The sequence below is a fragment of the Salmo salar genome, chromosome ssa01 (assembly GCF_905237065.1).
Source record: "Salmo salar chromosome ssa01, Ssal_v3.1, whole genome shotgun sequence".
Classification (NCBI taxonomy): domain Eukaryota; kingdom Metazoa; phylum Chordata; class Actinopteri; order Salmoniformes; family Salmonidae; genus Salmo; species Salmo salar.
The window spans coordinates 67288500-67310382 of NC_059442.1; the positions used below are offsets into that span (position 1 = coordinate 67288500).

Genomic DNA, 21883 nt, shown 5'->3' on the forward strand with positions numbered 1-21883 from the left:
GAGATGCAATGCCTTAGACTTCTGCGCCACTCGGTCTAAGGCACTAGATGTTGGTGTTCCACCCATTTATACTGATGGTGGAACACTTGATTTTAGCCTGTTGTATTTCTGTTGTCTATGTTGCAGCCGCTGTTGTTTTGTTTGGAGCTGTGGCAGTAAATGTGCATGATTACTTTTTCTTGCGAATTGTGAATGACTGAGCAAAATCTGTGTTTTTGTTTGACGTTTGCTGAACGACCACTTCATTGGTCACAAAGATGAGGCTTTAGATATGTACAGTTTGTAATCTCTGAGGAATATAAAAGCAGAACACCCAATCATATCATCCATATGCACAGCTACAGTTACATGTTTTGAAAACACTATATGTGATATCAGCATCGTATTTATTGGTACATTGAGTGACACTCGAACCTACCCTCCCTATGTGTAGCATTATGTCCTTTTCCAGCTAATTACAGATGAACACAAGGTATCGGTGTGTTTAATATGTTTCTTCTCCATTAAGTATCTGGATTACACCCATCAATTTTTCAATAAAATTTCCATTGAGGTAACATCATGGATTCAAAACATAAACCCCCTGCAGGTGCAACGCATAGTTTATGTTCCAGCTGTACGGAAAGGCACCTTGTTGAAATGTTAAGTCATGTCTATCTTCCTGCTGTGCCAAGACACTTTGATTTTATCATTATTGTACATCTAAGACACCTTGTTAAAATGCAACGTTTGTGTATTATTGTTGCTACACATTAGGAAGTTCCAATTGCGATTGAAGTCACAGTAGCACATGCTTCACACTATTAAATGTGTTTTGCCAAAGACTGCTCTATGTTTGATATACGGTCTTTCTCTTGTCTTCTTATGCAGAAAATATCCTAATGATAATGATGCGCTGGAATGCATAAAAGGCACACTGAAGCACTTTATGAGTTTTGAACTCATAGACCAATGTTGTGGCATGCATAAACAGCTACAGTATATCAGGTCGCTCATCTACCGTCAAACACTCAACGATCAGGGTAAAAGCCTCACTGTTTGAGATGCAGTTTTCTGACTATGTGCGGAGCAGTCTGGACTCATAAATCAGACGTTTGCTATTTTACGTACATTTTTGTACCTCCATTAAGTATAATATGTTACGCTACGTTACAAATGGAAAATGGTCTGCCCACTGGGTACACATTGGTTCAATCAACATTGTTTCCATGTCATTACAGGGACATTTTTTTGAACCAACGTGGAATAGACAGACGTCTGTGCCCAGTGCGTGGTTACTTAAGACAGAAACGAAAGTAGGGAGGTTGGTCGAGGAGGATGGGTTGGTGTATACCGCAATCGTCTAGCAATCCAAAGGTTACGTGTTCCAGTCACGTTGGGGACAACTGTAGCATTTTAGCTAACCCTTCCCATAAACCTTTTCCTAAACTGAACCTAATTCTCCTAACCTGTTTCGTAAATTCTCTGAACCTTTGTTGTTAGTTCTCCTAACCTTTTACATAAATTCTCCTAACCTTTGTTGTCAGTTCTCTTAAACAGCAACGTACATTCTCAGAAGACGCAACAAGCTGCCTCATACTATAAATCCTCCAAGACGTATGATAAGTTATGTCATCCAGTTCATATGATATTGTCTGACCGGGTAAGAATTATGACACTATACGTCCTCCAATCCGTATGTTATTGTACGACCATTATTCCATTTGTAATGTAACGTAACATATCATACTAAATGGAGGGATTCAAATGTACATCCCAAAAGCTATGAATGGCCCTGAGGCCAGGTTGATTGGAGAAGAACAGGGCTTCTGTTTGGCCACCATGATTCATAACTACTGTGTTTCATTTACTGGAGGACTAGACTAGATCTAAGACAGGGTACCCCATATAGTGTACCCTAGGACCGGTAAACACATATGGTACGCAAATATGTAACTGGCCAATTGACCAGTAAAGTATTTACTACATTTTACCTCCTATATAATATTGACCATAGACTGCTTAAACAATATTCCTGAAGTTTAATAGACTGTAGTTGATTTTTAGGTCAAACTCTAAGGTACCTAAGTGTTTAGCTCTATACTAACAGAGATGTCTAGACTCAGGTCTGATCTCGTTTCCACAGCAACAGAGGACTGTAGGAGATGAGGCCAGGGTCCCGTCCATTGTGAGTATTTCATGAGGGGCCTCATTACGGCTTGGGTGCCTTTGTAAGAGTGGCACAGAATTAAACAGTGAGCTTTGACAACTCATCATTGTCCATCCTTTCAAACGACTGTCTGATCTAAAGCCCTCCTGAACCCTTCAGACCACTGAATGGCCTCATTCCAGAGCGAGACATCCTCTGGTTGCTATGTAGCAATGCCAACGACCTGTTCCTGTAGTAGTGATGATGTTGTCATGTTACAGCATATCATTACAAAACAGGTCATACACAGACACCTAATTAGTAAGTATGATAGGAGTAACACCAACACTGTTTACGATGGCATAGAAGCACCATTAATTTTATACCAAAGCCACTGTAGCATCCTAATGTTTTTTCTACCAACATTACACAAAAACGTGTTCATTACAGTACATTCATAAAGTTTTCAGACCCCTTGACCTTTTCCACATTTTGTTATGTTACAGCCTTATTCTTTGCTATGAGAGTCGAAATTGAGCTCAGGTGCATCCTTTTTCCATTGATCATCCTTGAGATGTTTCTACAACTTGATTGGAGTCCACCTGTGGTAAATTAAATTGATTGGAAATGATTTGGAAAGGTACACGCATGTCTATATAAGGTCCCACAGTTGACAGTGCCTGTCAGAGCAAAAACTAAGCCATGAGGTCGAAGGAATTGTCCGTAGAGCTCTGAGACAGGATTCTGTTGATGCACAGATCTGGGGACGGGTATAAAACAATTTCTGCAGCATTGAAGGTCCCCAATAACAAAGTGGCCTTCATCATTCTTAAATGGATGAAGTTTGGAACCACCAAGACTCTTCCAAGAGCTGACCGCACGAGCCAAACTGAGCAATCGGGGGAGAATGGCCTTGGTCAGGGAGGTGACCAAGAACCTGATGGTCCTCTGACAGAGCTCTGGAGATTGGAGAACCTTCCAGAAGGACAACCATCTCTGCAGCACTCCACCAGTCAGGCCTTTATGGTGGAGTTGCCAGATGGAAGCCACTCCTCAGTAAAAGGCACATGACAGCCCGCTTGCAGTTAGCCAAAATGCCCCTAAAGGACTCCCAGACCATGAGAAACAAGATTTAACTCTTTGGACTGAATACCAAGCGTCATGTCAAATCAAATCAAATCAAATTTATTTGTCACATACACATGGTTAGCAGGTGTTAATGCAAGTGTAGCGAAATGCTTGTGCTTCTAGTTCCGACCATGCAGTAATATCTAACAAGTAATATAACCTAACAATTTCACAACATCTACCTTATACACACAAGTGTAAAGGAATGAATACGAATATGTACATAAAAATATATAAATGAGTGATGGCCGAACGGCATAGGCAAGATGCAGTAGATGGTATAGGATACAGTATATACATATGAGATGAGTAATGTAGGGTATGAAAACATTATATGAAGTGGCATTGTTTAAAGTGGCTAGTGATACATTACGTCAAGATGGCAAGATGCAGTAGATGGTATGGAGGAAACCTGGCACCATCCGTACGGTGAAGCATGGTGCATGGTGCTGGCAGCATCATTCTGTGGGGATGTTTTTCAGCGGCAGGGACTGGAAGACTAGTCAGGATTGATGGAAAGATGAATGGAGCAAATTACAGAGAGATCCTTGAAGGTGCCAAAGGTGCTTCAACAAAGTACCGAGTAAAGGGTCTGAATAGTTATGTAAGTGTGATATTTAAAAAATGTTTTTTACCTGTTTTTGATTTGTCATGATGGGCTATTGTGTGTAGATTGAGAGGGAAAAAAAATATTTAATACATTTTAGAATAAGGCTGTAACGTAACAAAATGTGCAAAAAGTCAAGGGGTCTGAATACTTTCCGAATGCAGTGTACAATTGAATGATCCAAATGAGGTGGAATACCTGTTAGCGCAAGTTGGAGATCATAATCCTTATTCCAATAATATTCCAGGAATATAACCATAACCTCCCTGGCTGGAGCATGTAAAGGTCATTCAATAAATATATTAATTAGGTTAATCATTATGGTTTTTGTTATATTCCTGGAATATTTTTTGAATAAATGGTTATTGTCTCCAACTTGAGCTAAGAGGTTCTAGAACAGTTCAGTTGAAAACACACAGTAGGTGAGATATGGGAAACCAAAACAAGCTCACACCTGATGTTATTTCCCAAATTATTGGAAATTAGAAAAATTGTCAATAAAATAAATCTAGCTAATTGTGCTTCTCTCAATGTGTGAAACATATAAAAATAAACATTCTCACTGCTCTTGACATGCAGCTTAAGAAGCTCAGGGCCCAGTTCTTCTAAAGTTATCTATCCGGATTTTGGCTATCGGATAGGATTAAATGCATCGATATAGAATGAATAGAACACCAGGAGGGTTAACTTTTAGAAAACTAGGCCCTAAGGACCGAAAAATTGCTGCTGAAATGCATCTACTCTGACACTAAATTAAAAGTGAGTGTTTTGTTTAATCAAGTCTGATCTCAACCATGGGATGCAGAGATTAACTTTAATTTGAAGGCATAATTCATTTTTGAACTTCTTGACCAAAAATGTAAAACAGAGAGAGCCTGAGTGATTATGTTTTAAAGACAAGACAAACAAGCTTGCAGGTCTTTGTTTTAATACTCAAACAAGGGATCCACAAGACACAGAGAAATGTTTAGAATGTACAGTACATTGGCTACATAGGCAGGCTATTTATTGGCAAAATATCTGATCTGATTGGTCAAAAGACCAATTAGTGTCGAAATATCAGAATTGGCAGCCATTGCATTGTGAATATAGACACAATTGATGATTCCTTAACCTTATATTCAATGCCAAGAAGCTTAATGTATAATGCAGTAGCATCACTGTAAATCTGCGCACGACCCACGTGGAGTTCCAGGTCTCCGGCAGCTTCTGGAACTGCCGGTCTGCAGCCAACAAGGCTGAGTTCATCTCAGCCTATGCTACCCTCCAGTCCCTAGACTTCCTGGCGCTGACGGAAACATGGATTACCACAGATAACACTGCTACTCCTACTGCTCTCTCTTCGTCTGCCCACGTGTTCTCGCATACCCCTAGAGCATCGAGCCAGCGGGGTGGTGGCACTGGAATCCTCATCTCTCCCAAGTGGACATTCTCTCTTTCTCCCCTGACCCATCTGTCTATCTCCTCATTTGAATTCCATGCTGTCACAGTTACCAGCCCTTTCAAGCTTAACATCCTTATCATTTATCGCCCTCCAGGTTCCCTTGGAGAGTTCATCAATGAGCTTGACGCCTTGATAAGTTCCTTTCCTGAGGATGGCTCACCTCTCACAGTTCTGGGTGACTTTAACCTCCCCACGTCTACCTTTGACTCATTCCTCTCTGCCTCCTTCTTTCCACTCCTCTCCTCTTTTGACCTCACCCTCTCACCTTCCCCCCCTACTCACAAGGCAGGCAATACGCTTGACCTCATCTTTACTAGATGCTGTTCTTCCACTAATCTCATTGCAACTCCCCTCCAAATCTCCGACCACTACCTTGTATCCTTTTCCCTCTTGCTCTCATCCAACACTTCTCACTCTGCCCCTACTCGGATGGTATTGCGCCGTCCCAACCTTCGCTCTCTCTCTCCCGCTACTCTCTCCTCTTCCATCCTATCATCTCTTCCCTCTGCTCAAACCTTCTCCAACCTATCTCCTGATTCTGCCTCCTCAACCCTCCTCTCCTCCGTTTCTGCATCCTTTGATTTTCTCTGTCCCCTATCCTCCAGGCCGGCTCGGTCCTCCCCTCCTGCTCCGTGGCTCGACGACTCACTACGAGCTCACAGAACAGGGCTCCGGGCAGCCGAGCGGAAATGGAGGAAAACTCGCCTACCTGCGGACCTGGCATCCTTTCACTCACTCCTCTCTACATTCTCCTCTTCTGTCTCTGCTGCTAAAGCCACTTTCTACCACTCTAAATTCCAAGCATCTGCCTCTAACCCTAGGAAGCTCTTTGCTACCTTCTCCTCCCTCCTGAATCCTCCTCCCCCTCCCCCCTCCTCCCTCTCTGCGGATGACTTCGTCAACCATTTTGAAAAGAAGGTTGACGATATCCGATCCTCGTTTGCTAAGTCAAATGACACCGCTGGTCCTGCTCACACTGCCCTACCCTGTGCTTTGACCTCTTTCTCCCCTCTCTCTCCAGATGAAATCTCGCGTCTTGTGACGGCCGGCCGCCCAACAACCTGCCCACTTGACCCTATCCCCTCCTCTCTTCTCCAGACCATTTCCGGAGACCTTCTCCCCTTCCTCACCTCGCTCATCAACTCATCCTTGACCGCTGGCTACGTCCCTTCCGTCTTCAAGAGAGCGAGAGTTGCACCCCTTCTGAAAAAACCTACACTCGATCCCTCCGATGTCAACAACTACAGACCAGTATCCCTTCTTTCTTTTCTCTCCAAAACTCTTGAACGTGCCGTCCTTGGCCAGCTCTCCTGCTATCTCTCTCAGAATGACCTTCTTGATCCTAATCAGTCAGGTTTCAAGACTGGGCATTCAACTGAGACTGCTCTTCTCTGTGTCACGGAGGCTCTCCGCACTGCTAAAGCTAACTCTCTCTCCTCTGCTCTCATACTTCTAGACCTATCTGCTGCCTTTGATACTGTGAACCATCAGATCCTCCTCTCCACCCTCTCCGAGTTGGGCATCTCCGGCGCGGCCCACGCTTGGATTGCGTCCTACCTGACAGGTCGCTCCTACCAGGTGGCGTGGCGAGAATCTGTCTCCGCACCATGCGCTCTCACCACTGGTGTCCCCCAGGGCTCTGTTCTAGGCCCTCTCCTATTCTCGCTATACACCAAGTCACTTGGCTCTGTCATATCCTCACATGGTCTCTCCTATCATTGCTATGCAGACGACACACAATTAATCTTCTCCTTTCCCCCTTCTGATAACCAGGCGGCGAATCGCATCTCTGCATGTCTGTCAGACATATCAGTGTGGATGACGGATCACCAGCTCAAGCTGAACCTCGGCAAGACGGAGCTGCTCTTCCTCCCGGGGAAGGACTGCCCGTTCCATGATCTCGCCATCACGGTTGACAACTCCCTTGTGTCCTCCTCCCAGAGTGCTAAGAACCTTGGCGTGATCCTGGACAACACCCTGTCGTTCTCCACTAACATCAAGGCGGTGACCCGATCCTGTAGGTTCATGCTCTACAACATTCGCAGAGTACGACCCTGCCTCACACAGGAAGCGGCGCAGGTCCTAATCCAGGCACTTGTCATCTCCCGTCTGGATTACTGCAACTCGCTGTTGGCTGGGCTCCCTGCCTGTGCCATTAAACCCCTACAACTCATCCAGAACGCCGCAGCCCGTCTGGTGTTCAACCTTCCCAAGTTCTCTCACGTCACCCCGCTCCTCCGCTCTCTCCACTGGCTTCCAGTTGAAGCTCGCATCCGCTACAAGACCATGGTGATTGCCTACGGAGCTGTGAAGGGAACGGCACCTCCATACCTTCAGGCTCTGATCAGGCCCTACACCCAAACAAGGGCACTGCGTTCATCCACCACTGGCCTGCTGGCCCCCCTACCTCTGAGGAAGCACAGTTCCCGCTCAGCCCAGTCAAAACTGTTCGCTGCTCTGGCACCCCAATGGTGGAACAAGCTCCCTCACGACGCCAGGACAGCGGAGTCAATCACCACCTTCCGGAGACACCTGAAACCCCACCTCTTTAAGGAATACCTAGGATAGGATAAAGTAATCCTTCTAACCCCCCCCTTAAAATATTTAGATGCACTATTGTAAAGTGGTTGTTCCACTGGATATCATAAGGTGAATGAACCATTTTGTAAGTCGCTCTGGATAAGAGCGTCTGCTAAATGACTTAAATGTAAATGTAATGTAAATGTAAATCCTTCAGGAATTAATCTCAGTGCATTACTGCATAAAGACCTCAAATTGATATTGAATGGGCATATGGGAGTACCCATCCAACTCTGAACATATCCATCAATAAATGTTAGCTTTGTTGAGACCTTAAATCCCCCTACCAGTAATTCCATTTTAAAGTCATAAATATCTATATTATATAATTATCTGTGTTGACTAACTCTAGAGACATGCCTCAGGATGCCTCACTTCTCTGATTGTAGATCTTTCTAGATCTAATTGTGAGATTCAGTTACATTAACATTATGGCATATAATAGCTATCTGAAAATGCTGCTCCTGAGTCTAATTTCTAGCCTACAATCATATTTTTCTCCAAAGCTTCATTTTGCATCATCTCTTCAAGTGAATAATAAAAATAAAAACACAACTGAATTTCTGGCAAGAGGTGTTGATGAGACGTGTTCTGCAGGTCACGAGTTGACGTCATTGCCATAATGTCATAATACTTGTAACCTAATCAAACTTACAGTATAGAAAAATCACATAATGATGTTTGATTCATAGCTGAAGTACTATAGACAAACAGCAGTCACTCCCACACAGACAATTTGTCTAAAAATGGTTCCTGAACCTCATTATCCATTTGACTTGATGACGTCAAATTCCTGGAACAACTAAGGTTGAGGCTTATCTAACAACCGTGCTTCTACACCTGCATTGCTTGCTGTTTGGGGTTTTAGGCTGGGTTTCTGTACAGCACTTTGATATATCAGCTGATGTAAGAAGGGCTATATAAATACATTTGATTTGAACAACCAACAAACCCGCAAACACCAGTGCTTTCACCTGATAATAAGCTACCTGATACCTACAGTGCAATGGAGCTCCCCTGCTCTTTCTTCTTGGCTACAACACCCTATTTTCATTGTGGTACCCACTACTATAGGCCCTGTTGCCTACATCTTGGTGGGAGATTATTTGTCTCCAGCTCTCAGCCCCAGGATATGATCTAGTGACACAGTGCTCATTGTTTTTACATTGCTGAATAAATCTGTAGTGGGAAACTAAGTTCAGCAGCTGTTTCCTATATTTCTGTGTTTCTAACGATAGCGACGGGCTATCTGTTTGAATGCAAGTGTGGTTGGATGGCATATGGCCCCTATAATTTCAGAGTGAGTAAGAAACGGAGCATTCAACCGTGGAGGTAAATATTACTCTTGTGTTCAGCGGAAATATTCAACGAGACCAAGCTGGAAATGCGTGGCATTAAAATCAAATCATGACTCTTCCAAGGTTAGAAGATCGATCTGCAGCTTTCAGGCTGTGCTGGGTGCTATTATTGATGAGCACACTGTTGTTAGGTAAAATGGTGAAGGCTTTTAAGTTATACTGTATGTAAGGATGATATGGGGCTATCAATCTAAATGTCAGTATGGCAAAAGGGATCATTTGGAAGGTAATGACAACAATTTACAGATGAGGACAAGCATAGATATGGTAACCATGACAGATGTCATGCGTGAATAGTCATGTGATATGTGAAAGAGCTATACTGTGCCTTTCTTAGCCATTAAGATGGAGCACTTATTTATTATGAGTAACCATGATGAACCACATAGCAATTCAGATTTTCAGGGGGTGCTGCAGCACCCTCAGCACCCCTACTTCCCACGGCTATGGTTAACCATTCAAGCCTGTGTACTTGAGTTTGGACTCCCTACTCTTATGTTGTTATGCATTAAATCTTTAATTTCTTTATACTAATTTCCTTCTCCTCTTCCTTCCCCCCTCTTTCTATCTCTATGCAGGCTGTGGAAACCAACCTGGCATCCAAGGACAGCCATTGGGTTTATGCCAATGAGGTGAGATCAATACTGCATTATTATATTTATACATCACATTTATTCAGTTTGCTTCGTTGCAGTTGCATTAGCTGCCAATGTACGGATAGACATGGATTAAAACCAATAATACTTTCACTCTGACTTCTTCCATATTTAGACTCATAAGCAGTATAAAAGCTCTCACACCATGCCACTTTGTTTCTATCTGAGGGGTTCTATACATTATTGACCAAATAATTATTAGTTATTGAATTCACAGCACTTCGGAAGCCAAAGCAGTTTTTTTACCTGTTTCTATGTTGATCTGACATTGCATAAATGGGCTTCCAAATGGGCTTTAACATCAATAAATGCCAAGCACTTTGTGAATACCAAATACTGTGCTCTGTGCCATGCCTGAGACCAGCTGGGCACCTTTGCATTGATTCAGGCTGATTTGCTGAGAAGGACCATAAGTCCTCTGATGTCCCAATGCTAATGGAAAAAAAGTATGTTTCTAACGTAACTTGATGTCTTTTTATTAGCGTTTATGTGCTTCCAGAGTACACTTTTAAGTTGACCTAACCACTAACCACAGTGAACGCACACACACACACACACACACACACACACACACACACACACACACACACACACACACACACACACACACACACACACACACACACACACACAAATGTACGCTCACACAGACACATGGGTCTTTCTAATAAACTAGGGTACCAGTGAGCATTTCTTTTTTTCTGTTTGGAGCTATTACAAAGTCATTAATAATAATTTGCCCTTTTTTTATTGTGAGTACATTAAGATACAGTATAAAGGGGGAACATAGATACATTCAATGTAATTAATGAGTTGAATCAAAACCTACAGTATGTTTAAACCCATTCTCATGCTTGGAGTCTTCACAGATTTGAGATAAAGCACTACCTTGCTTTCCTTGCATTTATGATACAGTTTGTTGTTATATCATATACTAAGCATTTAACAAATACAGTTGAAGTCGGAAGTTTACATACACTTAGGTTGGTGTCATTATAACTCGTTTTTCAACCACTCCACAAATTTCTTGTTAACAAACTATAGTTTTGGCAAGTCGGTTAGGACATCTTCTTTGTGCATGACACAAGTCATTTTTCCAACAATTGTTTACAGACCGATTATTTCACTTATAATTTACTGTATCACAATTCCAGTGGGTAAGAAGTTTACGTACACTAAGTTGACTGTGCCTTTAAACAGCTTGGAAATTTCCATAAAGTGATGTCATGGCTTTAGAAGCTTCTGATAGGCTAATTGACATCGTTTGAGTCAATTGGAGGTGTACCTGTGGATGTATTTCAAGGCCTACCTTCAAACTCAGTGCATATTTGCTTGACATCATAGGAAAATCAAAAGAAATCAGCCAAGACCTCAGAAAAATAATTGTAGACCTCCACAAGTCTGGTTCATCCTTGGGAGCAATTTCCAAACGCCTGAAGGTACCACGTTCATCTGTACAAACAATAGCACGCAAGTATAAACACCATGGGACCACGCAGCCGTCATACGGCTCAGGAAGGAGACATGTTCTGTCTCCTAGAGATGAACGTACTTTGGAGCGAAAAGTGCAAATCAATCCCAGAACAACAGCAAAGGACCCTGTGAAGATGCTGGAGGAAACAGGTACAAAAGTATCTATATCAACAGTAAAACGAGTCCTATATCAACATAACCTGAAAGGCCACTCAGCAAGGAAGAAACCACTGCTCCAAAACCGCCATAAAAAAGCCAGACTACGGTTTCCAACTGCACATGGGGACAAAGATCGTACTTGTTGGAGAAATGTCCTCTGGTCTGATAAAACAAAAATAGAATGTTTTGGCTATAATGACCATCGTTATGTTTGGAGGAAAAAGGGGGAGGCTTGCAACCTCCAGCATCATGTTGTGGGGGTGCTTTGCTGCCGGAGGGACTGGTGCACTTCACAAAATAGATGGTATCATGAGGAAGGACAATTATGTGGATATATTGAAGCAACATCTCAAGACATCAGTCAGGAAGTTAAAGCTTGGTCGCAAATGGGTCTTCCAAATGGACAATGACCCCAAGCATACTTCCAAAGTTGTGGCAAAATGACTTAAAACCTCTTTGGGAAAGGTGTACCGCCCGTCCTCGACAACATCTGGTGAATTTGCAGAGCGCGAAATTCAAAGTACAAAATTTGTAATATTAAACATTCATGAAAATACAAGTGTTATAAATCGGTTAAAAGCTTAATTTCTTGTTAATCCAGCCGCTTTGTCAGATTTCAAAAAGGCTTTACGGCGAAAGCATACCATGCATTATCTGACGACAGGGCTCCATGTTAAAAAGCATTGAAAACATTTTCCAACCAAGCAGAGGCGTCACAAAAGTCAGAAATAGCGATAAAATAAACCACTTACCTTTGAAGATCTTCCTCTGTTTGCAATCCAAAGGGTCCCAGCTACATCACACATGGTTGTTTTGTTCGATAAAGTCTTTCTTTATATCCCAAAAAAGTCAGTTTAGTTGGCGCGCTTCATTCAATAATCCACCGATTTCCCTCATTCAAAATGCATACAAAATGAATCCCAAACGTTACCAATAAACTTCATCCAAACAAGTCAAACAACATTTCTAATCAATCCTCAGGTACCTTAATATGTAATTAAACGATAACATTTAAGACAGAGAATAGTATGTTCATTACCGGAGATAAATAACGAAGTGTGCGCCCTCACCGGAGCCTGAAACTCTTTCTAAAGACTGTCGACATCTACTGGAAGCCCTAGGAACTGCAATGTGGGAGGTATTCCTTTTATATTCCCATAGACAGCCATTATAATGAGTGGTGAGCCCCCCAAAAAAAACATTTCCCGGATGGATTCTGCTCGGGTTTTCGCCTGATTTGTCAGTTCTGTTAAACTCACAGACATTATTTTCACAGTTTTGGAAACTTTAGAATGTTTTCTATCCAATACTACCAATTACATGCATATCCTAGCATCTGGGCCTGAGTAACAGGCAGTTTACATTGTGCACCTCATTCATCCAAACTTCCGAATACTGCCCCCTATCCTTTTCAAGACATCAGTCAGGAAGTTAGAGCTTGGTCGCAAATGGGTCTTCCAAATGGACTACGACCCCAAACATACTTCCAAAGTTGTGGCAAAATGGCTTAAGGGCAACAAAGTCAATGTATTGGAGTGGCCATCACAAAACCCTGACTTCAATTCCATAGAAAATTTGTGGGCAGAACTGAAAAAGCATGTGCAAACAAGGAGGCCTACAAACCTGACTCAGTTACACCAGCTCTGTCAGGAGGAATGGTCCAAAATTCACCCAACTTATTGTGGGAAGCTTATGGAAGGCTACCCGAAACGTTTGACCCAAGTTAAACAATTTAAAGGCAATTTAAAGGGATTTTTTACTAGGATTAAATGTCAAGAATTGTGAAAAACTGAGTTTAAATATATTTGCCTAAGGTGTATGTAAACTTCCGACTTCAACTGTAAATTACACATTGACTTTGGTCCTGTGAAATTCCTGGATATTGCTGTCGGACTCTTGTCTTGTATGAAGATCTCGGAAGTGTACTGTAAACTCGTAACATTTCATATCTCCCTATGTTACGGTGTGAAAACAGTTTTCATGGGCACACATAACCAAAATAATGTATGTAATTGCAAAATCCAATGCTTTCAACAGAAAGAGTAATTTTAATATGATTAATAAAACAAAAATCGATTCTGTCATTAACAGGGTTCTTCAGTAATTACGCATAATAGTTGTTTGATGCGCGTTTGATAGCTGTTTAGTTACAGTATGTGGAGATATTATCACACAACATAAACTGATTCAGGAAAGGATTTTATGAATGACAGTCGAGTGATAAAGACCTTGTGTGAAACTGCAAATGATTTAACAGCCAAAGTGCAGGAATTAATCTCCAGGACTGATCTCCAGGACTGACAGAACATTTTGGTGTCTATGTTGTTACCGCGGTTAATATAATTAGCCTACTTCGTGGACAACATTAAATCAAGATTCCTAAGTTAAGATTACAGTCCGTGTACGTTTTGATCGTTTGTTTTCCAAGTTGTTGCATATAAAACCAAAAACAACGTAATATTTCAATGTTCAAATGTGGGTGTGGTTAAATGTGGAATGCCTGGTCAAGTGCACAGCCAACACTTCCTGTCCTTTCAAAGTTGGTCGTCACCCTTCTAACTCCATTCTATTAATCTATTATCTGTTCATTAATTGATTAATTTCTGCCCATAAAGTGCCATAGTGGCAAGATAAGGTAAGATTTCTGCAAACTATTTAGTGTGTATTGACTTAATCAACTGCTATTACTCTAAATACTTAGCTGACTAATATTTCCTAGCTACCTAGAAAACCATTGGTGATCTTATTAAATTATGCTATACAGCCAAAACAACAGTATCTATTCTTGCTGTGGCTGTCCAATGAAATTAAACATCCAACCAGTGCCTCGAGTGTCATGCTGTAGGTCTAGAAACAACCCCTAGACACTTGTGGAGATCTGAGAAAATTGGACAGGCGTAAGCAATACTGCCAAAATTCCATCAAGCCTATCAGAGGTTAAGGTGGAGCACTCACCATGTCACCACCCATCAATCCCTTTCAGATTTCCAGAAGTGTCTAGATTCTGGGCAGTAGGGGCTAGGGGTTGTTTCTGGACAGGCCATGGGTGTTATGGTAGCTCAGTCAGTCAGTCAGTCTGGCACTGTCAAAGAAATGTTAATAGCTGTCAAATACTTGCTTCCTCTGCCCTTGGAGAATCTCAATTGCATTTCCTTGATTTGTTGCATCCTCTCTCTTTGTCTCCTTCTCAAAACCCATTGGATGAGAAGGTCAGAGGTCCCTCCCCTCTCATGTTCTTATCCAATGGGTTTTGAGGAAGTGAGGAGCAAGGATGTGAGGAATGAAGTAAATGCAATTGAGATTCTCCCCTTGTTTCCTCCATTCCTTAAATCCCTCTCAAAGCACATTGGGGGAGAGGAGGGAAGGTTCCCCTCCTCATGCTCCAATGCACTTTCAAGGCAAGGAGTGGAGTAAACAAGGACAGAGGAAGCAAGAATGTGAAGTCTAGTTTTCACACACACTGCTTGAAGAATGTACTGATTATAATGATTTCATTATTGTTTATTATTATTGACAATGATTTTTTTGATAGAACCCATTGTATCATATTATTGTAGTAAATTACTATATCAACTATAAAAAAACATAGAAATACTATTTATCTTTTTCATTCTTTTGGAATGTTTAGCATTGTTGACTAAAGTTGATGCAGACCTGGCTACTAGGCATGACAAAGAAACATGCAGTGTTCATGTTTCATGTGATATTTTGAATGACATGTAGATGTTTTGTTGCTAGGAATTATGGTCTCGTGTGTATCTAGACTCTTATTCCTGTAACTACAAGTGAAGCTGCAAGAAAATCATATTTAAGGGTGATATTGCAAACGCAGTCTTTTTTTGTGTCTCGGGGTTAGATTTTTAAGATAAAATGTTAATTTAGATACATTTTTATTTTTTAAATAGAAAATAAACCAAAGAAAGCTAAAGACTTACAGAAATCTCTAGAACATGCTAACGTCTCTGTTGATGAGTCTACAATGCGCAAAACACTAAACAAGAATGGTTTTCATGGGAGGACACCACCGAAGAAGCCACTGCTGTCCAAAAACAACATTGCTGCACGTCTGAAGTTTTGCAAAAGTGCACGTGGATTTTCCCCAGCGCTACTGGCAAAATATTCTGTGGACAGATGAAACTACAGTTGTCTTGTTTGGAAGGAACACACAACACTATGTGTGGAGAAAAAAAGGCTCAGCACACCAACATCAAAACCTCATCCCAACTTTAAAGTGTGGTGGAGGTAGCATCATGGTTTGGGGCTGCTTTGCTCCCTCAGGGCCTGGACAGCTTGCTGTCATCGACCGATTAATGAATTCCCAAGTTTCTCAAGACATTTTGCAGTAGAATGTTAGGTTTTCTGTCCGCCAATTGAAGCTCAACAGAAGTTGGGTGATGCAACAGGACAACGACCCAAAACACAGAAGTAAATCAACAACAGAATGGCTTCAACTGAAGAAAATACACCTTCTGGAGTGGCCCAGTCAGAGTCCTGACCTCAACCTGATTGAGATAATGTGGCATGACCTCAAGAGAGTACTTCACACAAGACATCCCAAGAATATTGCTGAACTGAAACAGTTTTGTAAAGAGGAATGGTCCAAAATTCCTCCTGACCGTTGTGCAGGTCTGATCCGCAACTACAGAAAACGTTTGGTTGAGGGTATTGCTGCCAAAGGAGGGTCAACCAGTTATTAAATCCAAGGATTCACATGCTTTTTCCACCCTGCACTGTGAATGTTTAGAAAGACATGAAAACGTGTAATTGTTTGTGTGTTATTAGTTTAAGCAGACTGTGTTTGTCTATTGTTGTGACCTAGATGAAGATCAGATAAAATTGTATGACCAATTTATGCAGAAGTCCAGGTAATTCCAAAGGGTTCACATACTTTATTTTTCCACTGTATGTGATTGTTATGTCACACAGACAATGATAATTCAACAAACAGAGGCAAAATTCCACCTCAACCAGAACAGCACCACAGCCATCTCCAAGCGCATTACAGCCCATTCCTGACATACAGTACATGAGGGATTTATTGGAAAGTGGTGTGTTGTGAAATATGATGAAGACCCTTACCCTGGTATTATACAAGATGTTGATGCAGGAGCTGCGCTCTAGTCAAGACGATGAGTTGTGTGGGAGCCAACCGATTCTTTTGGCCAATGAGAGAGAACATTGTATGGTACCAACCAAAGAATGTGCTTGGGCTTGTCCCTGAGGCTCATCCAGTGACAAAACGGCATATGATGCTTGATGGCGCAATCTGGGAGGAAATGTACTCTCTCGTTAAGCAATAGAGAGCATTAAGGGCAAAACCTAATCTTGAGTGAGCACACACCTGTCTCATGAGTCTAAATCAATAGACTGCAGCCAGTGAACAATAATTTGTTTAATGTCAACCAGTGTTTCCAACCTTGTACATGTATTTCTGCCTAATGCATTGAATCCCAAAATTGTTCTAAAAGATGCTTAAATTCTTGAGGCATGTAACTTTTGTTTTTTGTGGTTTTTGTGTGTTCTAAATCTTCAATAAAATTAAACATGTATAACTGTGACATTAAAATGTTTAATGGTATTTTTCATCAGTTGTTTTATATGAAATGTCATTTCCACCACACTCTGTCATTGCCACAATGCTAAGTCATTACCATCATGGTACTTTTTGAGGAAAAGGTGTATTCAATTACAATTGATGATTTTTCCCATATGTGAACCTTATTTTTTTATTTAACCTTTATTTAACGAGGCCAGTCAGTTAAGAACAAATTCTTATTTACAATGACGCGCTACCCCGGCAAAACCTTGATGACGCTGGGCCAATTGTGCGCCGCCCTATGGGACTCCCAAACACAGCCGGATGTGATACAGCCTGGATTTGAACCAGGGACTGTAGTGACACCTCTTGCACTAAGATGCAGTGCCTTAGACCACTGCACCACTCGTGAGCATGGCTTATATGCTTGTTCTTTATAAAATTCCTAAAATAATGTAAAATATTAAGATTTTGATGTGGTTTATCATCAAGGCATATATGGACATTTAGACATGACAATAATGAATACATATAATTAAGAACACTTCCAAATAGTAAAAAAAACATGATGAAAAGTTATATAAAATACCTTAAGCACAATTTCTGTAATTTACTTTTGAACTAAAATAGAACATTTTAAGACATGGTGGTTTGTTTTATTCACTGCTTTAGTACACTCTGCCACCCCGTATGTCTTAGCTGTGTCTGAATCCTGGCTTAGGAAGGCCACCAAAAACCCTGAAATTTCCATCCATAAATATAACATTTTCTGACAAGATAGAACTGCCAAAGGGGGTGGAGTTGCATTCTACTGCAGAGATAGCCTGCAGAGTTCTGTCTTACTATCCAGGTCTGTGCCCAAACAATTTGAGCTTCTACTTTTAAAAATCCACCTTTCCAGAAACAAGTCTCTCACCGTTGCCACTTGCTATAGACCACCTTCTTCCCCCAGCTGTGCCCTGGGCACCATATGTGAATTGATTGCCCCCCATCTATCTTCAGAGCTCGCGCTGTTAGGTGACCTAAACTGGGACATGCTTAACACCCCAGCCATCCTACAATCTAAGCTTGATGCCCTCAATCTCACACAAATTATCAATGAACCTACCAGGTACAACCCCAAATCTGTAAACACAGACACGCTCATAGATATCATCCTAACCAACCTGCCCTCCAAATACACCTCTGCTGTCTTCAACCAGGATCTCAGCAATCACTGCCTCATTGCTTGCGTCCGTAATGGGTCTGCAGTCAAACGACCACCCCTCATCACTGTCAAACGCTCCCTAAAACACTTCAGCGAGCAGGCCTTCCTAATCGACTTGGCCCAGGTATCCTGGAAGGATATTGACCTCATTCCATCAGTAGAAGATGCCTGGTTATTCTTTAAAAGTGCTTTCCTCACAATCTTAAATTATAATAAGCATTCAAAAAAAATTGAACCAGGAACAGATATAGCCCGTGATTCACTCCAGACCTGACTGCCCATGACCAGCACAAAAACATCCTGTGGCGTACGGCATTAGCATCAAATAGCCCCCGTAAAATGCAATTTTTCAGGGAAGTTTGGAACCAATATACACAGGCAGTTAGGAAAGCAAAGGCTAGCTTTTTCAAACAGAAATTTGCATCCTGCAGCACAAACTCCAAAAAGTTATGGGACGCTGTAAAGTCCATGGAGAATAAGAGCACCTCCTCTCAGCTGACCACTGCACTGAGGCTAGGAAATACTGTCACCACCGATAAATCCACAATAATTGAGAATTTCAATAAGCATTTTTCTATGGCTGGCCATGCTTTCCACCTGGCTACCCCTACCCTGGTCAACACCCCTGCACCCCCCACAGCAACTTTTCCAAGCCTACCCCATTTCTCCTTCACCCAAATCCAGATAGCTGATGTTCTGAAAGAGCTGCAAAATCTGGACCCCTACAAATCAGCAGGTCTAGACAATCTGGGCCCTCTCTTTCTAAAATTATCAGCCAAAATTGTTGCAACCACTATTACTAGCCTGTTCAACCTCTCTTTCGTATTGTCTGAGATCCCCAAAGATTGGAAAGCTGCCGCAGTCATCCCCCTCTTCAAAGGGGGAGACACTCTAGACCCAAACTGCTACAGACCTATATCTATCCTACCCTGCCTTTCTAAGGCCTTTGAAAGCCATGTTAACAAACAGATCACCGACCATTTCGAATCCCACCGTACTTTCTCTGCTATGCAATCTGGTTTTCGAGCTGGTCATGGGTGCACTTCAGCCACACTCAAGGTCCTAAACGATATCATAACCGCCATCGATAAGAGACAACACTGTGCAGCTGTATTCATCAACCTGGCCAAGGCTTTCGACTCTGTCAATCACCACATTCCTATCGGCAGGCTCAACAGCCTTGGTTTCTCAAATGACTGCCTCGGCTGGTTCACCAACTACTTTTCAGTAGTTGTTCAGTGTGTCAAATCAGAGGGCCTGTTTTCCGGACCTCTGGAAGTCTCTATGAGGGTGCTACAGGGTTCAATTCTCGGGACAACTCTCATCTCTGTATACATCAATGATGTCCCTCTTGCTGCTGGTGATTCTCTGATCCACCTCTACGCAGATGACACCATTCTGTATACTTCTGGCCCTTCTTTGGACACTGTGTTAACTAACCTCCAGACGAGCTTCAATGCCGTACAACTCTCCTTCCGTGGCCTCCAACTGCTCTTAAATGCAAGTAAAAGTAAGTGCATGCTCTTCAATCGATCACTGCCCACACCTGCCCGCCCGTCCAGTATCACTACTCTGGACAGTTCTGACTTAGAATATGTGGACAACTACAAATACCTAGGTGTTTGGTTAAACTCTAAACTCTCCTTCTAGACTCACATTAAGCATCTCCAATCCACAATTAAATCTAGAATCAGCTTCCTATTTCGCAACAAAGCATCCTTCACTCATGCTTCCAAACATCCCCTCGTAAAACTGACTATCCTGCCGATCCTTGACTTCGGCGATGTCATTTACAAAATAGCCTCCAACACTCTACTCAGTAAATTGGATGCAGTCTATCACAGTGCCATCCGTTTTGTCACCAAAGCCCCATATATTACCCACCACTGTGACCTGTATGCTCTCGTTGGCTGGCCCTCGCTTCATATTCATCGCCAAACCCACTGGCTCCAGGTCATCTATAAGTCTTTGCTAGGTAAAGCCCCGCCTTATCTCAGTTCACTGGTCACCATAGCAGCACCCACCCGTAGCACGCGCTCCAGCAGGTATATTTTCACTGGTCAGCCCCAAAGCCAATTCCTCCTTTGGCCGTCTTTCCTTGCAGTTCTCTGCTGCCAATGACTGGATGAATTGCAAAAATCACTGAAGCTGGTGACCCATATCTCCCTCATTAACTTTAAGCACCAGCTGTCAGAGTAGCTCACAGATCACTGCACTTGTACATAGCCCATCTGTAAATTACCCATTCAAATTCCCCATCCCCATACTGTTATTTATTATTTATTTATTTTTTGCTCCTTTGCACCCCAGTATCTCTACTTGCACATTCATCTTTTGCACATCTATCACTCCAGTGTTTAATTGCAATTTTTCCTTTTTTTCCACTATGGCCTATTTATTGCCTACCTCCCTTGTCTCACCTCATTTGCACACACTGTATATAGACTTTTTCTCTATTGTGTTATTGACTCTATGTTTGTTTATTCCATGTGTATCTCTGTGCTGTTGTTTGTGTCGCACTGCTTTGCTTTATCTTGGCCAGGTTGCAGTTGTAAATGAGAACTTGTTCTCAACTCGCCTACCTGGTTAAATAAAGGTAAAATAAAATTTAAAAAATGACATTTCCCATTGGGTATTTGGGGTAACCGATAAAAATCTTTATATTCTGAAATAGTATGGTCTCAGCCACTATTAGATGTTATTTCCAAACAGAGTGAAGAAAATATTCAGATAGATAAAAATCAGTTTCAATTGGTTTCATTTTCAAAAACATTTGCAAAATCAAACTTGAATGTATATCAAACCATTTTGAAATGTTGACCCTGATGTCACACATTGACCCCTTTATTTATAAGAGACCCAAATGTGTTATTGTAGTGTGGTAATATTTGATACATGTTAACTATATATTCCTCACATGCGACCCATAATACGACTGATTAATTAGCCTATAAAATGAATTATCTGACTCCATAAAGATGATTTAGCAATATGCAAGAGACTATAGTTGAGTTTCAAGAATTGACTATCAAGAAAGGAATAAGAATGTTCTATTTCAAAGGCAGATCTTTAATAACTTTGTAAAATGAATGAAACCACATACAAGGTTTAAACTTAAGTTACAAGACAATACTAGCATTAGAAGGCTTTATTCTAGGCATGATCAGAGAGGGAGAGAGAGAGAAATCATAGCCTGAAAGACCATGCTCCAAGGTTCCCTGGGGTGGAGAGAGAAAGAGAGAGAGTGTATGTCACCAGGACAGTTCAGGAACAAAGAGAAAGAGACAATGAATCTGAGACCCCATTATAACGTCTGAGTTGTTTCTATTCAACATCTGAGTTGTTGACCAATAGCATACTGTAAAAGTGAACTTCCAATCAGATATCAGACGTATAAGTGAGATAATGCAGCATTCCTGAGACAACACACTGGAAAGTCTTGTGTATAGAGTAAACAGTCCCTTCGGGGACTGGGCCGCCCTACATTTATGGAATTATTAGGATACCCATTAGCCCACGCCAATGGCGACAGTTAGTCTTACCCAGGTCCGACACATAAAGAAAAAAACATTACGGACAAAAGACTTTACAATTTACATACTTTACA

At 41.7% G+C, this 21883-nt stretch overlaps 1 protein-coding gene across 3 annotated transcripts in view; it reads left to right on the forward strand.

The window, feature by feature from the left end:
- The window catches only part of LOC106607602 (glutamate receptor ionotropic, delta-1), a 480220-nt gene that overhangs the window by 316860 nt on the left and 141477 nt on the right, over positions 1–21883 (forward strand). For all 3 annotated transcript variants that reach the window (XM_014204697.2, XM_014204704.2, XM_014204701.2), the window contains one exon: positions 9824–9877. In XM_014204697.2, the coding sequence (XP_014060172.2) occupies positions 9824–9877 (54 nt within the window). The remainder of the gene's footprint in view (positions 1–9823; positions 9878–21883) is intronic.